At 48.6% G+C, this 18,141-nt stretch overlaps 1 protein-coding gene across 5 annotated transcripts in view; it reads left to right on the forward strand.

Annotated features, from left to right (window-relative positions):
• The window catches only part of LOC135904082 (furin-like protease 1, isoforms 1/1-X/2), a 207,185-nt gene that overhangs the window by 163,100 nt on the left and 25,944 nt on the right, over positions 1–18,141 (forward strand). For all 5 annotated transcript variants that reach the window (XR_010565005.2, XR_010565006.2, XM_065434674.2 and 2 more), the window contains exons 4-8: positions 8,290–8,418; positions 8,877–8,953; positions 12,225–12,313; positions 13,634–14,019; positions 15,916–16,016. Coding sequence is in view for 3 of the 5 variants with exons in the window: in XM_065434674.2 (XP_065290746.1) it covers positions 8,290–8,418; positions 8,877–8,953; positions 12,225–12,313; positions 13,634–14,019; positions 15,916–16,016 (782 nt within the window). In the remaining 2 variants the exon portion in view is untranslated. The remainder of the gene's footprint in view (positions 1–8,289; positions 8,419–8,876; positions 8,954–12,224; positions 12,314–13,633; positions 14,020–15,915; positions 16,017–18,141) is intronic.

Here is an 18,141-nt window from a genome sequence, read left to right on the forward strand (position 1 = left end):
CCGCGATCCGTCTGCCTCGGAGGCACCAAGCTTGCCCACGCACTCACGAGGCTCGTCGGGATCTGGGGCTCGACGCTAACTGGCGATCTCTCTCTCGCCTGGTTGCGGCGCATATATACGGCTCGGTGGGGCGGCATCTTCCCCCTTTCCCTCTCTCTCCCCGATATCGGTGCCGAGCTGTGGTCGGTGCCAGCTGGCGCCGCCGCCGGCAGTCCGCGCCCGGTTTGCCCCGGCGAGGATGTTGCTGCATGCTCGGCGGCACTCTCCGAACTTCCCTTTTGCCTCGCTGCGAGACACGTGGAGAGCCGTTCTTCCCTGCTCTATGCTCTGGCAGCATCAGGGACCGCGGACAGCTGCGGGCGGCGTTGAGATAGTAAGGCCGCTGAGGCGAAGCGAAGGTGCGAGCTCGATAATTGGGCCTCACGACAGGCTTTCTTTGTTGCTCGGCGGTGAGAGGGAGCGATGTCCTGGCGCCTTCTTCGCTGCGAGAGTGGAGTTGTATGTACTTCACCCTGTTTTCCTTGTGACCTGCACAGATTACAGTGCGCGTGCAGCGTTTGTAGGCAGACACGAGTACTTCGAGAGTGCGTTGAGTTCGCAGCAAACGTTTATGTGGAAAGAAATGCCCGTTGACTTCATTGCGGTTGGGTGTTGCCTGCTTCAGTTCTGATGGTACACGCCACGCGTTGCCGTCCTGCTGTAATTCTCCCGCTACCAACCTTGCGTTTCCGTTACGAGATACCGTTGTTTGTGCGCAGCCCTTAGCGTGACGGGCAGCAATCGATAGGAACCTGCGAGCCGTCCCTGTCTCGGTGGCGACCGACACACGCGACTCTCGGAAGCGCGAACGGGTCGAGTTCCTCTATTTCTGGTGTTGTGTCCCAATACGGCGTGGGCATTCCTTTATGCGCTCTGTCAATCATGATATACCGGCTAGCTCACCGAGATGGCCTGCAATGTTTCTGGAAGTTACCTTCTGTCCGCTAGTGTGCCTGTTTTTTTTTTCCGTTTCGAGCAAGTTTAGCGAGAGTTTGGACAGTGCAACATATCCCTATCCGTCATGGATTAGTGTTTGCTCACACCGATTTTTTTTTCTAACAACGCAGCGCATGCAGACTGCGCGCAACTGCTACCAACGCATACGTGCGCTATTGTATTGTTCACAGCCTAAAGGTGCGCTTGTACTTGGGTGATGCATCGCAGTGCTCGTCGGTGGTCTTGCTGACAGTGCCTGCGCCATACCGCCGTGATTGTGGAGGGCCAGAAATAATTTGCAGTGTGTGCTCTCTTTTTTCTTTTGCATTAAATAAAAAAATAAAGAAAATACGAAAGAAGAGCAGGGTAAATAAACTTAGTTCCTCTGCAGATTCAGGATCAATCTGACCCACTGACACCCCGGGGCGGGGTCGTGTCGTGAGAGTAATTAGTCCACTGCACTGCCCGTATGTATGCGCTCCCGCTGCTGGCTACCCATTTTCTTGTTAATGAAGCGTCTTTTTTTGCTGCATCCCGCACACTGTGTGATACATCGGCGTCGTGCGGTGGGCGTGGTTGGTCTCACGTCTGTACGAAGTTTTAAATGCGTACGAGCAATTTTTCACTGCGTTATCCTTTCTTCGACGCTCTCGCCGGCTGCACTGCGCTATTTCCCACGCGATCCGCGTCCCTGAGCTGTAGTTAATGATGGTCGAGGCAAATCTTTGTTTCAGGTGATTGAGGGTCATTCATTGTGAAGGACATGTACGAGACATTTCCAACACCGGCAATCAGTAACACGCAACGCAACATTACCGCCAACGTCGCGGCATAATAACACATTTACGCTTGCGTCATGATCACGTATAAAATATAGGCTTTTTTCCTGGACAACAGACAACCCTAATTTGCGTCGTTCATACGCCTGTGACACGTGTTAACTTTCTTTGCCACGCTGACCTACATATAAAATTTTAGCCATTAAGAATTAGCACCGTTTCTCACCTTTGTCGTTAAAGAAATACTAGACCGGCTAAACTTATGTGGCTTCAGTAACAGCACAATGGTAGTTCCAGGCAAGTCATGCCAACGATGGATCATCAGTATCACCGTCATACTTTGTCCTCTGAAAGACGAAGGCCTCCAAGCAATTTCTAGTTACTCATCTCTTACGCCAGCTGACCACATCCTATGCCTGTAGATTTCGTCATTTCGTCACACTACCTAGTTTTCTACCTTCCTCGACTACGCTTCCCTCCTCTTAGCACCCGTTCTGTAATTCTAACAGTCCACCGGTTATCTGCCCTTCGCATTACGTGGCCTGCCGTACTTCATTTTGTCCGCTTAATATCAACTAGTCTTTCGGCTACCCTGTTTGCTGTGTAATCCAGACAGCTGTCTTCCTGTCTCTTAACGTTATGCCTATAATTTTTCGTTCCATCGCTCGTAAATTTCGGCCCCACATGTTATTATCGGTAGAATGCAATTATTGGTCTCTTTTGTTTTCAAGGAGAGCGATAAGTTGCCAGTCATGTCTTAGAACGCCTGCCGTAAGCGCTACAGCCCATTTTTATTCTCGTGCAAGTTTCCTTATGACCAACGTCTCCTATGAGTAATTAGCCTAGATAAGCGTACTCTTGCACGGATTCCAAACGCTGACTGCTAGTCAGTAATTATCGTTCCCTTGCTAAGTTATTGAATGTTACATTTGTATCCTACATAATAATATTCTACCCTACTTTTCCACTGTGTCGGCAAAGGTCCTCAATCGTTTGGCGCATGTCGTTTCTGGCGTTGCTGAAAAGGACAATGTCATCTGCAAACCGCACGTTGGGGGTACTCGCCGTTGACCCTCCCTCCTAATCCTTCCCTGTCCAATAGCTTGAATACTTCGTCTATGCATGCAGCGAATAACATTAGATGCATTGTCTCCTTGCCTGACCCCTTCTTGACAAGTACTTCTTTTTTCGCTTTTCTTGTGCTGAATTAAGGAAGCTGTGGAACCTTTATATATATTTGCTAAGGTATTCACGTGTAAATGCTTGCTGTACTGTCTACGATATGTTTTCTTAACTGATGGCACCTCTACTGAATCATTAAAACTTCTTTCTGGGCGAGTTGGCGCATACTTGATTTGAAAATAATAACAGCGCCAACACATGTATCCACTAAGGAACAGCGCTTGTGTCTTGTCCTTGTTCCTTTGTTGATGCATGTGTTAGCGCTGTTATAATTGTCAAATCTACTGAATCGAACGCCATATTATCGTAATATATGAAAGCCATATATGGAGGAGGTCGAAAAAAGCTGAAGGACGATCATGCTGTCAGATCACTTTTTCCTTGCGTTTTGAGTGAAGGAAAAAGTGGCTGACGGGGCTTCCTGCCCAGGGCCAAACCGGATGTAGTGCCTTTAACTGCATAACCGTTTGAGCCGCTTCAATGGTCGCGTGGCAGGCCCGTCGCGAACCTGGACACCCCGCAGCGTTACTTGCTGATCTACAAGGCCCCCTCTGTGAATTCTTCTCATATTTGACAGAATGGAGGCTGTGGTGATATTTTCCGTGCTTTAACACGCATATTGATCGGCGTTATTCGCCTGAGCGGTTTTCATTTGCTCCATTAGTTTACTGTCAATATATATTTTTATTTATTTATGTACATGTCGTGGGTGAACGAACAGAGCCCATTATCGGCAAAGCTTCGGAACCATCGCCAATCACAGCCAAATAAAAAATATGTCGCTCTTATGACGTTTTTCACTGGTCGATTCGGAGCAGGTTTTTTTGCTCCGCGGCAACGAATCCGAATTTCACTGGTCGATCTGGAGCGGGTTCGCGCGTTCCACTGGTCGTTTCGGATCAACTCGCTCCGCGCCGGATTGCTCTCACTTGCTCCGCCGCCGAGACGCGGATTCGGGCGGAAATAGAACGTGTCACATGGCGTCACTTCCATCTTCAAGCGAAATCGGTACCCGGTCGGTACGCACAACATTGTGTTGGGCATAGTTTGCGGAACCGGTTTGTGTCACGTGCACGCAGACTTCCTGTGTGATCTCCCGCGGAGCGTTCGTGCGCTCCACTGGCAGACTCGGATTGGTGAAAGCCGAGCGCTCGCTCGAGGATTCAGGCGACTGCTCCAGATCGACCAGTGAAAAACGCCATTAGTTTCCTGCCACTGAGTGGCTCAGAAACAAAACATTAAGAAAATAAAGCAAGAGCTGTTTATTCGGCGCTCTAGAATGCAGTACGTAGCGAAACCGCCGTGTTTTTAGGAGTCTCCGGCATACTCTCTTGTGCGCACTACCGGAGTGAGAGTTCCACATACACTGTATACCATATATACGCCCATCTGCAGTTTCATATTTCTGTTCTGTCTATCTATTGCGTTGAAGTTCTCTTCCTGCCCCCCTCCGCACTGCCCCTTATCCAGCTTGCCGTGCAGATTTGGTGCACCGATACGAATCATATCTGACAAATTACAACTTGCATGACGAACGCAGCTGCTGAAGCTGGTCATGTCCTTTGAAGTCGGTGCGGAGCGCGGCTCAATAAAGCTCGATCATTTCTTACTCGCCGAAGTCATTGAACTTACGCGATTCTTTCTTGCTTCGCGCGCGCTCACACACGCACGCACGCACGCACACACACACACACACACACACAAACGCGCGCACACACACACACACACACACACACACACACACACACACACACGAGAAAGGGGTTAACCGAGGAGCCCGATTTTTATTAGTCATATCATAAGAAGCCAAAACAAACACTGACACCAAGGACAACATAGGGGAAATTAGATGTGCTTAATAAATGAAATAAACAAACGATAAATTATTGGAAATTAAAGTGGATGAAAAAACAACTTGCCGCAGGTGGGAACCGAACCTACAACCTTAGCATTTCGCGTGTGATGCTCTACCAATTGAGCTACCGCGGCGCTACCTCCCCATCCACTTTCTTGGGTATTGATGTGTCCTAGTACAACTCTGGGTGTTAGCCAGCGCCACTGCTCACATACCTTGGCGGCGGACGTGTTACGTCCTTTTTGCCGCAGGCGTCACGTGAACGTCATCTTTTAGAATATATATATATATATATATATATATATATATATATATATATATATATATATATATCCCTGGGATTCCTGTATTTCCCATTCTGTGCTAACCGGCCATCCGGCAGTTCTTTCTCTATACACGAGCATTCGCGCTTGAACTTGGAAATGCCGCGGTCCTTCGATTACGCGAAGCGCCTGCGTTTCTCTTCTCTGGACCCTCCCCGGCCGTCTCGCATTCGAAAAGCGGGAGATCGAAAAATAGAAAACCAAATTGTACACCGCAAAAAGGAAACGGAACCCGTGCGTTCCGCCAGGAAATCGAGGGGGGAGGGGGGGCGATCCCGGCGAACGATTGCGATATAAACAAGAACCGCAATGCCGTTCGGAAGAAAAAGGGGGAGGGGGCGGAGAGAAAACGACATAAACGAAACGAATTCGGCATGCACTGCTCGTGTTGTGCACTGGCCAATAGTGAACTTAGGATTTGAGAGGTGGGAGGGGTCGCTGTCTTCTACGTGCGCGTCGTCATCAGGCGCAGAATAAGCAGCGCAAACAGGAATCGGCGGAAGAAACGAGCGGATTCCCTTGCCACTGCCACCGTCTGTGGCAGTGGCTAGGGAGGAGAGGTGAAAAGGGGGTAGGGCGGTTGGCGCTGGATGGTTTGGGGTTGCTGCATGCCAAGGTACCCTCTCGGTCGATGTGTATCGGAATTTCGCTTTTTTCTGCTTGCCATTCAACGAGCGCGCGGGGCCGAGCGAGCAGGCTCTCCTGCAATTTCTGCCTCCCGACTACCCGTCCTTCTGCGTTATATCACGCATACGCTTACCTCTGTGCACCGCTTCTTTCCTGGGTCACGCGCGCTTCGCGTTCTGGCTTTGCTTAACTTTCTTTCTCCTTGCTCCACCGTCCGGTGGCCACGTGTGCCGGATGTGTGCGGAGCCGTAGCGCGAAAAGCGTGATCTGTTTACCTGGTACAAAATAAAAAAAACAAAAGGAATGGTCTCTCTCGCCGCGTGCCCGACATCGAAGTCGATTTCGCGATGCCTGCAGCCGCTGCCGTACGAGCCGGATGGCCCGACGTGTTAGTATGTACACATGCACTTGCATTGCCAAAGCGCCGTGCCAACTTCTTCTTTATATAGGTACACGTTCGCGCATCTGAGCAAAAAGGGGAGAGAGGGGAAAGAATTCGCGAGTTATTTGCGAGGCCCTTTACTGCGTTTTCCCTCGATTCGCCTGGCGTCGTCCGCACCCTCGCGCGTCCGCTGCGCTTTCCTTGGCCACGATCTGCAGCTGGCGTCTGTGTTTTCTCTCTCTCTCCGTCTCCTGGTTCTCCCTTCCGAGAACTGGTGGGTGTCTCGTCTGATGAACAAAGACGTTCCGCTTATTTGTCCGCTGGCCCCTTTATACGTTTACTTTCACGACATCGATCTTGCACTCTTCGTTGTGTTCGGGGTGTTTCTTAGGGAAAGACGCGCGTTTCCCTGTTTGCGATTTAGATTTAAAGAGAGAAGAAAGAAAAGCGGCAATCGCGGCCGCCCTGTTTCATTGCAGGCCGCTAAATACGCTTTTGCTACAGTCCTAACTAGTGAAGCCCAATCGATCGTGAAAACTTGCGGGTTGGGCTTCACCACCGTGCTCCGAAGCAGTGCACGTCTTTTTCCGGTTTTCGCGGAAACTACAGCGACTGGTGGCGTGATCAGAAAGGGCCCCTTTCTTAGGTAGCCGCGTTGCGAAATGAAATTTGGCGTATTCGTAATAATTCTTGCCGCTCAAATCTATCAATCTTAGACCTTAGTTACGAATATAGTTTTGGTTATGTTGATTGTTAGTCCGGTAACAGCGGCGGTGGGCAGCGCGCTGTTAGGCGAAATTAGCTGCTGGAGTTTTCCACTGCCATAACCGCATCCTAATAAATTGTGGCGGAAGGACCCATTATGATGACGTAGATCATCATAATGGGTCCTAATGGAATAGCAGTGTGCTCTATTAGTGGAATGATTGAAGCGCTTTTCCATTTAAATGTATGATTGCGAACTTTTTCTGTCTGCAGTGTATACACGTTAACGTGCGGCGAGCTCGGATCGGGAGCCAAGCTATACTAAATTAGCTAAAATAGCGTTGCCTTGCCCTAATTCCAGTTAATGTGGGATCCTATATTTGGGCATGTGCGTCATTATTGAGTGGATTAGTTACATGCCACATGGTGTGTGTGTGTAATATATATATATATATATATATATATATATATATATATATATATATATATATATATATATATATATATATATATATATATATATATATATATATATATATATATATGAGAGAGAGAGAGACGGAATTGTGGGAGAACAAAATTACAATTTTGGCGGCCATGGCTTACGCGTATTGATCAACTCAAACCGTCCCGATTGTACTGAATTTACACATACCAATGTATATTAAAACTCTGTTAAAACGTTCATCGCCCTTTATAGTTATCGTACCTCACTCTCACACACTACGCCGTCTCAGGCTATACACACGCATGTAGGTTGCAGCCAAAGGAATCAGTGTTGGCTGCTTGGAACGTAGTCAAGTTTCACCCAGGCCAAACGCATATCTTTCGCTTCCACCTGAGCGCCTCATTCCTGGTGGTCTCGTGCTACCGCCACTTTTCACCACCTGTACGAAAACCGGCCGCTGTGTCTCAACGGCTGTAACCTTCTGCTGCTGAGCGCGAAGCTGCGGTCTCGATTTTTGCGGCTGCTTTCTGACGGGAGTGGATCGCAATGACGTTCGCGCATCAAACGTATCGGTCTACGTAGGAAGCACCACGTTGTCAACCATTATCCGGACATCTTCGCTAGTTCGATTCACTTCAGCGAAGCGTAGCTTTGAGAATAGGCTCAACTATTTTACATTAGTGTTATTAGCTCGTGTACGATGCCCACAACGAAGTGTAGTTGTTTGTTTGACTTTGCCTTTTGCTAGCACAAGTACTGCCAAATTGTACCGTGCTGAGCAAAAAAACACACGTGCAAATGTGCCTCCTAATCTCATTATATGCGGGCATGCATGCCTAGCCTGCTACCACTTCGCTCATTTATTTTGCACGCGAATGATCTACTCTCAAGCAGCCGCAGCATAGGCGACTTTGCTATTCCCAATAGCATGTGTGCTTTGTCAACTGTGCGAATAATGTGCGTTTCTGTTGGTTACTAGCTTAACGCATGCATTTTTCTTTTTGTCTGTGCAGAACCGCGGCAAGTCGTTGGACATGAACGTGCAGAATGTGTGGAAGAAAAACATCACGGGGCGCGGCGTGGTAGTTACCATCTTGGACGATGGCCTCGAGAAGGACCACCCGGACTTGGTCGAAAACTACGTGAGTGCCACATTTGCTGACGTTGGTCGAGACCTTTCGTGGGGATGCGTTCTCGCGTTACCCGGCCTCGAAGAGTGTAGACATTGTTTACAGGTGCTCATGTTTCTAAAAGTAAAGAAAAATCGTTTACGATAGTTCACGTTGCAAGTTGCGGTTTACTCTAAGAAAGTGTTAACGAAAACCTTGAATTGAATTTTGAGGCATTCTTTTGAACTGCACGAGCTCGCGTTCTTATCGGACCCCCCCTCCCCTGTGCTTATTGCGAAGAACAAAGGCAGTTGTAACGTCGTCACGCTCATAGTCTGCACCTTTTTACGCCGGCTCCAGTCGTTCTTTTTCTGTTCTCTCTGCCAACCAACCTCTGTGCGACTAACGCGCAGGGGTTGCTCCCTCACGTGAACTGTCGATGTGTTCGTGTGTGTTTCTCGTACTTGAATCGCGTGGCGTCTCGTTTCCAGGATCCCCAGGCCAGCTGGGACATGAACAACCACGATCCTGATCCTCAGCCGAGATACGACCTGGTCGACTCGAACCGGTGAGTGCATTCTTGCACGTGGACACTGCGGGAGCTCGCCGCATTCGCGGTCGGCTCACGAAGTCAATCATCCCCTGCTCCCCCTCGATCTCCTCTCGTTTGTGTCTTTGTAGTTAACGTCGTGAATGTATTTCCTGTGTGGCCCTCCGACCCCGCCTCTCGTTTTGGGGTTCGCGTGCGGCCGATCAACGAACCGCTGTCTCCCGCGGCCCGTTCGTGTGGCGTGCTTCCGCCTCCTCCCCCCCCCCCCCCCTACCGCGTGCCACGACAGGCCACGTAAATTGTTTGCGCTTTCGCCATCGTCGGTGGTCACGTCATGGCATTGGTGGTGCATCTGATAGCCTTTTTGCATTGCTCTTTTTTTTTCTCTTTCTTCACGTTGCTGTCTCTCTCTCTGTGTCTTCGCTCTTGTCTGTCACGTTTTTGTTGCTTCCATCATTCTTCGCTCGACGCCGCGATCTCAGCTCAGCGGTGTTGTGCCATTACCACAAGCCCGGATCCCGAATCTGCAAGATGCAGAATCTATCCTGCGAGCGCCACAATTCTCCCTTCACAAGTCAAGATGCCGCGCCTTCGTGCGGGAGAAGCCTCGGCGAAGCAGCGTGTTTAGACGTGCCCGCGTGTGCCCGACAGCCCGGCGCCGCACCTCCTTTGCCTGGAGGTCACCGCGCGCGCGAACTTTGAACCGGGTGGCCAGCGCGGTCGCTGGTTGGACCCCTCGGACGACCGTCGTGTGCTGACTTTGTATTGGGCCGTTTGAGTGACAATGGGCCTCGGGGATTATAAAAGCAGCAACACGCCGCTCGAAAACAGGATCTGCCGACCCCACCGGGAGAGAGTGTCGCTCCCGACTGGGGTGAGATGTGTAACGCGTTTTCGCCGGACGTCGTCGTGCGAGAACAGTCGCGTTTGTTGTGAGCACTCGGCCCCAGTGCCGACCCGTTCATGTCCTGTATGATAACCTGTATATAATGTATAAAGTCCCTTTTGTTATTCTCATCGACGCCAGGCTCGGAGTCATCGCTACCAACGCTCTGTCACGAAACGGGTGACGAGCGCTACGGGACCACAAAGCCGTAATCGTGGTGCAGCGGTACAAGTTCGTAACACTGGCGGCACCGGTTGGGAAGTTCATAACATGCCTTCGTGCGGGAGAAGCCTCGGCGAAGCAGCGTGTTTAGACGTGCCCGCGTGTGCCCGACAGCCCGGCGCCGCACCTCCTTTGCCTGGAGGTCACCGCGCGCGCGAACTTTGAACCGGGTGGCCAGCGCGGTCGCTGGTTGGACCCCTCGGACGACCGTCGTGTGCTGACTTTGTATTGGGCCGTTTGAGTGACAATGGGCCTCGGGGATTATAAAAGCAGCAACACGCCGCTCGAAAACAGGATCTGCCGACCCCACCGGGAGAGAGTGTCGCTCCCGACTGGGGTGAGATGTGTAACGCGTTTTCGCCGGACGTCGTCGTGCGAGAACAGTCGCGTTTGTTGTGAGCACTCGGCCCCAGTGCCGACCCGTTCATGTCCTGTATGATAACCTGTATATAATGTATAAAGTCCCTTTTGTTATTCTCATCGACGCCAGGCTCGGAGTCATCGCTACCAACGCTCTGTCACGAAACGGGTGACGAGCGCTACGGGACCACAAAGCCGTAATCGTGGTGCAGCGGTACAAGTTCGTAACACTGGCGGCACCGGTTGGGAAGTTCATAACAGCGGTCGTTCTATGTTTGGATATGAGGTCTCGGGATTTAGGGTTCCCTAAAAGCGCGCTGCTAGCAATATACCCTTAGAGAACTCGGGTGTTTCATGAAATCACAGTCGTACACGTTCGCCCATGTTGTGATCAGGTGGCTTAAGTCTCATTTGTTCCGTGCAAGTCGCTCTAGTAATATAGACTTGTTTATTGACAAAGGAGATGACCTCGAGGCTGACGAGGAGAAAAGAGGAAAAATAGCGTAGCGCTAATAGGCACACATCGGGGTGGCCGCGTGTGCTTCCCGGATCGTAGAAGAGGAGTTTGCGGTACGAGGGCCAGGTTAAGGCCGTTTGGATTTAGAACGCTGGTAACAGTACGGGCGGAAAAGCGACATCAAGTTATTGCGGTAGTTGAACAAGGCTTGGGTAGATATATCCTTCCGTTTCCATGGGCTCTTCATGTTGATTGCGGGGAGAACACCCACAAGCGGGACAGACGATGATTAACTGAATCAATAAATGGGTGCTATTGCTTGTTTGCTTACCACCTATTTCGTTATATAATGAGGCATTCAGACGTTAGGGCGACAACCAAGTCAAAGTTCACGCAGAATGACTCCGTATTTCTTCGGACAATTTAAGTGCAATTACCACAGCAGAGCACACTGGGCAAGCTTTCTGTCGTCGCTGATAGTGCACGTGTACCGAGGAAGCTGTGGGGCCTGCTTGAATCTTGGACTTGTTTTCATATCAATTCGCAGTTTCGTGGAATGATTTCGACGCTCTCGTTACTCGGAAGTGTTACTGGCGCAGCAAATATACTGTTGAGCGCAGATTATGTGGAAGAACAGGTCTGTCAGTTACACCGTGACATGCCTGCTATATTGATAGACAAACTTTGTCTCGCAAAAGTGTTAAAATGTGACGGACGAATCACATTACATGCGACACGCCTCAAAAGCTTGCAATGCATGGTTGCGTTACTCGGAAAGCACTCGTCAAAAGTGGCTTCTCTGCAAGCAGAGTCTTTGTAAGGAGAAGTCCACCTCGGTAGTTATGTTCGGATGTGTCAAAAGTCAACTGCGCGCGCATGTGTATGTGTGCGTGCGAATGTGCGAGTGTTTTATCATGTGAACGGGATAGGCTTCTCGAGACGCATCGCTGGTGAGGAGTCCATTATGCGAATACTGGCGTTGTACCAATATGCGATAAAGTTGACGCCTTTGGACGCTGCCTATGGTGCGTGTTGCGCTTACCAAACGCTAATCGCCGCATCCGTTAGCGGTATAGGCATGCGACCAATGCAGAGCCTGGGCGCAAGCCCAAGTATAAACGGCCATCGCCTGTAGCATCAGTTCACTTGCACCTTATGGCAACGAGCCCGGCTCAATGGTGGTTTCGTTCTGTGAGCCACAATTTTTTTTATTTGTTTTTGAGGGAGATAGAGGAATTGGAGGTCTGTTTAATTTAACTTTTTGTACTTGAAAAGAGATATAGAAAAGCAATATGTTCTGAAAACAACTCTACCGTAGAAGCGAATTCAGTGTTAGCTTTGTTGTCTGTTTTTCTTCCTTGCAGGCACGGCACGCGCTGCGCGGGTGAAGTGGCGGCCGTGAAGAACAATTCAATATGCGCGGTTGGCGTGGCTTTCGGTGCGGGCATCGGAGGTACGTATGCCTTACTTGCATGTTCCGCATCACATTGATGCATACTATACATGTGTATTGTGCGCATTCTGGCCTAAATTAATGGAGCGTATGTGGTGTCAGGCGAGGACCGTTTGCCGTCGCATTATGTGGCCAGGAAAGCCACCGCAACAAAGTGCGATAGGCTAAGCATAAGCTTCATTATACTCTTCAGGGCTTGTAAGCTATCCCTTACTTAGCACCCTACCTTAGTGTCGCTTTCAGAGAGACCAGGCTTGACTAGCGGATCTTCAATCAGCGTTTGCTTGGCTAAGCGGAAGAAGCCGCAATGTCAATGTCAATGTCGGAAGAAGCCGTCCCCCTTTCTCTCTCTCTCTCTCTCTTGCGAGCCAAATGCGACTGCGATGACCGCGAAATGAACACTTTGGTCTTTTCACTTATTTCGATATTTTTTTTCTATGTAAAAGAAAAAAAACACGTGGGTGGGTCAGGAGGATATAATTTGCGAAGGCAGCATCCGTGTCAACTGCTGCAGTGTCTATGACATCATAGGTATCCGCTTCGGTAGTCTTATGGGGGCCTCGCCACCAGTCCTTCACTTTCGCATAGTTTTCTGGCGTACGCAACCACCGCTGCTGCCGGCAAAAGGGATCAGTATTTCAGAAGTCGCACCTTATCCGTGTGGTATGCCTTGACATTCTTTAGCTCCTTTATTAGCGGCGCCTTAGCAGATCGCAAATTCGGAATGCCTTAGGGTGATTTTGCATTCTTTGGACGTGTCGTACTCTTACGCCATCATGTACACCCGCGAGCAAAAGTATACGGACCAGGGATTGCGCGATAAAGCCGATTTTTTTCCATTGCCTGTGAATACATATTGAAATTGAGGACTGCACACCAAACTTGACATTGTGAACTTTCTAGTGTGCTCGTCAGTTTCAGTTTAACCATGTCAATTACAAAGAAACTTAGTTTTATCGTGGACCCTGTGTTCCGTATACTTTTGCTCACGAGTGTACGTCATGCCATGCATGCTACCCGCCGTGGTTGCTCAATGGCTATGGTGCTAGGCTGCTGAGCACGAGGTCGCGGGATCGAATCCCGGCCACGGCGGCCGCATTTCGATGGGGGCGAAATGCGAAAAACTCCCGTGTACTTAGATTTAGGTGCACGTTAATGAACCCCAGGTGGTCGAAATTTCCGGAGTCCCCCACTACGGCGTGCCTCATAATCAGAAAGTGGTTTTGGCACGTAAAACCCCATAATTTAATTTTTTTTTTTTAATGCCATGCATGCTTTCTTCTTCCTTCTCTTTTTCCTCTCCCCCTTCTCCTTTCAAAGGCGTGCGCATGCTGGACGGAGACGTGACTGACGTAGTGGAGGCGCGGTCGCTGGCGCTCAACAACCAGCACATCGACGTGTACAGCGCCTCGTGGGGACCCGACGACGACGGCAAGACGGTGGACGGTCCGGGCGAGCTGGCCACGCGGGCCTTTCGCGAGGGCATCGAGCGCGGCCGCGGCGGCCTCGGGTCCATCTTCGTGTGGGCCTCGGGAAACGGGGGCCGCGAGCGCGACAACTGCAACTGCGACGGCTACACCAACGCCATCTGGACGCTGTCCATCAGCAGTGCCACCGAAAATGGACTGGTGCCCTGGTACAGCGAGGCCTGCTCCTCCACCCTTGCCACCACTTACAGCTCGGGATCTACGGGCGAGAGGCAGATTGTGAGTTCGCCGGCGGGGCGTTTCGTTCTCTGCATTGCCTCTCCCCCTCAGGGCTTCTGCCCTTTGTGGGCATTCGTGGAGCGTTATAGCAGACCCTCATTTTTTCTTTTTTTTTTTAATGCTACGCATCACGTTCCTGTGACGAAAAGATGTGCACCAATCCCGAAATCAGTGCACTGATGCGTCTCGGAACTCGCGGGGGCCGAGTGCGAGAAACTTTCACGTGACGCGCGCGCCAGGCGCTTCAAAGAGCGACTTCGACACATTCACCTCAATCGTAGTATGCTATCGCACTTGTAGAGTTAGCGCCGGCGGTACCTAGTTCTTGACTAGCTTATGCGATAATAATTATACGGATGCTCGCGTTCGCGCCGCCGCCGTCGTCGTGTTGTGCCGCTGTCGACGCTCGCCCGCGGAGGTTTAGAGGGACTTCTGAAACGCAGAGTGCGTTTGGAGGCTACAACGACAAAACGAAGTGGACGTAGCGTCAACGTACCGCTCAGTCGACACGGTGGCGGAGCCACGACAGCGCGTTATGCCTTCCGCTGCTGGCGCGAGCGTCGTGCGCACACATACAATTGCACCATGAACACCGCAAGAAATGCGCTACGCAACTTTGCCAACTTGCCGCACTTGTCCCGCATACTACTAGCGCACTAGCGTTCCTGTTGATCTGCTGTGTGCGTGCACTGGAGAGTGAGCGGAACGGACGGTAAACGTCAAGCTGCCGTTATCTAATGTTTCACTGCCATGCTAACGTCTCATATCGCGCACTATCGTGATACGACGCCTCCAATGCCATGCGCTCCTCATTACGCCTATGCATCGTGAGACGCCTGGTAGCTGCCAGAGCACTTTCACTTCTGCCCGGTCGCAGTTTCCTTGCGTGCTGCCTCGTAGCAATATGTCGCCTTAGGAGTCCGAGTGCGACACTAAACTTTGATATCGCTGTCAATGCTTCACCCTTTGGGCGAAACTGCCAAAATTTTATGTGACGTTAGGAAGAACCATCTGCGTGCCATAGCTGATGGGGAGAGACTCATATTTCCTTTTATTTATTATTATTATTATTATTATTATTATTATTAGTAGTAGTAGTAGTAGTAGTAGTAGTAGTAGTAGTAGTAGTAGTAGTAGTAGTAGTAGTAGTAGTGGTTTGTTTATTTGCATAAAGTAGGCCTGCAATAACGCAAACTTGAATATCGCTGGAACCAGTCGATCGAAGCAGATTTCTCTTGTTTGACTCGCTGGGTTTTCCTCATTCAGGCAACTTTTCATAATTCTTTTTTGCACATACATTTGTCGGAAGCATTCAGAACATTCGACAACACAATATGAATTCAAGGTAAGCCATTTGGAAACTGATTCTTGATAATCACATTAATGTTGAATTAGTAGCTTGTGCCTCAAGCTTCAGAAGTGTACCTCATGTGTTTACCCAATAAATTATTTGTTATTTCGCTCACTGTAATATCAAAATTGTTTTCCTCTAAATAAAAATTACAGTGCGAACAGAATTAAATATGGCCTGCTATGCATTGATACAAAGCACCACATGAGTAAGTGGGCAAGAAATGCCAGACAACAGTATTTCTCGCCCACTTATTAATGTGGTGCTTTGTAAGGTTGTTTGTACAGATGACACTACCTATTCAACAGGCTGCATTCTGTAGGATGCTTCTGCAATATATGTTTTCTTATTCTAATGTTCTTGCTGAAAGAATGGGCCATGCAAACGCTTATAATATGTATAAAACATAATGTGAACACATCACATAATGCGTTCACTATAAGTAACAAAGACGTTTTAATTTAGCATATAGCAAACATAAACTACGTGCTGTTTAAAAGTGCAAACGTCAATGTTTCTGCTTTGCTTTTGAACCCTCTATCTAGATCACTACAGATTTGCATCACGGTTGCACCTCCACTCACACGGGAACGTCTGCATCAGCTCCTTTAGCGGCGGGAATTTGTGCGCTTGCACTTGAAGCCAAGTAAGTAACCATCGTGTACTTCCCACCATAGGCAGAGGGGGCGGGGCTATATAAATAATCAAATATATATATATATATATATATATATATATATATATATATATATATATATATATCATCAACCTATTTTAAGTTCACTGCAGGATGAAGGCCTCTCCATGTGATCTCCAATTACCTCTGTCCTGTGCCAACAAATTCCAACTTGCGCCTGTGAATTTCCTAATTTCATCACCCCACTGAGTCTCCTGTCCCCCTAGAATATGCTTCCATTTTCTTGACACCTATTCTGTAACCCTAATGGTCCACCGGTTATCTAACCTACGCACTACATGGCTTGCCCAGCTCCATTTCTTTCTCTTAATGTTGATTAGAATATCGGCTATCCCCGTTTGCTCTCTGATCGACACCTCTCTTCCTGTCTCTTATCGTTACGCCTATCATTCTTCGTTCCATCGCCATTTGCACAGTCCTTAACCTGTTCTCGAGCTTTGTCAATCTCCAATTTTCTTCCCCATATGTTAGCACCGGTAGAATGCATTGATTATACACTTTCCCTCAATGATAGTGGTTAGCTTCCAGTCAGGATCTGACAATGTCTGCCGTATGCACTCTAATTACAATAAATTATAGTCAGTTAAGAGCGTACGCTCCATTCCACCTCCATTCTGCCCTGTGAAAGTGGATGTACAGTAAAACTGTTTCCGATGTTAGGAGACCTTACACAAGCACCACCACCAGAAGCAATGTATGTCACGCACGCATGCACATGTGTGGAAGTGCAGCATATGTCCTCATTCTTGCAGGCCCTCCGCCTAGCGCAAGTGCGTCATAGAACTAATTGTATTTCTCAAGGTAAAATGCATCCCAAAATTCGAAAAAGACGACTTACAGATTGTAATTAGAATATACGAGAAAACAATTCTATTACGCTGAAACACAAACCCCTTTTCTAACTGCCATTTGAGATCTGTTTTTCTTTCTTTTCTTCTTCAATTCTTTTTCTTCTTTATTTCCCTTTTTCCTTCTTTTTTTTTTTTTCTGGTGGGCACAGACTAAAAAATCCCGAACTAGAGGTTTACAGCTTCGCCATGGAAGAAAAAAAAAGAAAAGAAACATCTTTTGTAAAGTGGCTGAAGGAAGAAAACATGCGGGTTCGATTAGCCGCCCCTAAGGCAGTGCTTCTCCCAGTCTCGAGGGGCCGTCATCGTTAAAGATAAAGACGCCACTCGACCACAGACCTGCCATGCGGAGGGGGCATGAAACGTAATAGCAGCTTGAGAGTAAAGGAGAAAGGACATGCGGACGTGTCAGCACAAAGCAAGACCATTTTACATGCGTCGTGGTTAGATTACAAGGAATATACTTTCAACTATAACCACATTGTTTTAATAGGAGGCAAGCACAACAGTTTTCTGATGCTTTCATTGATACCCGAGGCGGTGGTATTAAACGTATACATAAGGTAGAACTCGCAAATTTCCTGTTCATGGTCTGAGCGAGAACCTGATCCCAATATTGTCACTTTTAGGTCATTGAAAGAGTGACCGGCAAGGTTGACATGTTTGGATACGGGAAGGTTTGAAAGAGATTTTGCTTTTGACCTGTGGTTATTAAACCATATCCTGAAAAGTTTTTGCGACCGGTATACTGTTGATTACAAGTTGTGCATTCAAGAAGGTAGACTACATTGGCGGTGTCACTTTAATTTAAACAGAGAAGTTGGACGCCCATATATGTACTTATTACCTTTGATGACAGTTGCACTTGAGGAAACTTCGCATGACCTCAAAGAATTGTCTTATATTTTGCGATGCAGCTGCACATGACTTCTATTGATTCTGCTTTCGAGTGAATCCGGCTTGGTCTCATTTCGGTTACTTAGTGAATTATATATATTTTTGACCTCTGCATGCAAGTGGCTAATGTTTCCATCCCTAATAAATGTTGTAAATTATTAGTTAGAGATATTTTTTAATGAGTTGTTGGCATTACCACCTGGAAAGAAAAGCAATACTTAGATACATGTCATTCACATGCTTTACAAATGCCGTTGATAAAAGTCTATGCCGAAGTGGTCACTGAAGTCTTCAGGATTTTTTTAAGGGTCAAAAAAAGCACGTAAGGC

Source organism: Dermacentor albipictus, chromosome 1 (genome assembly GCF_038994185.2).
Source record: "Dermacentor albipictus isolate Rhodes 1998 colony chromosome 1, USDA_Dalb.pri_finalv2, whole genome shotgun sequence".
NCBI lineage: Eukaryota > Metazoa > Arthropoda > Arachnida > Ixodida > Ixodidae > Dermacentor > Dermacentor albipictus.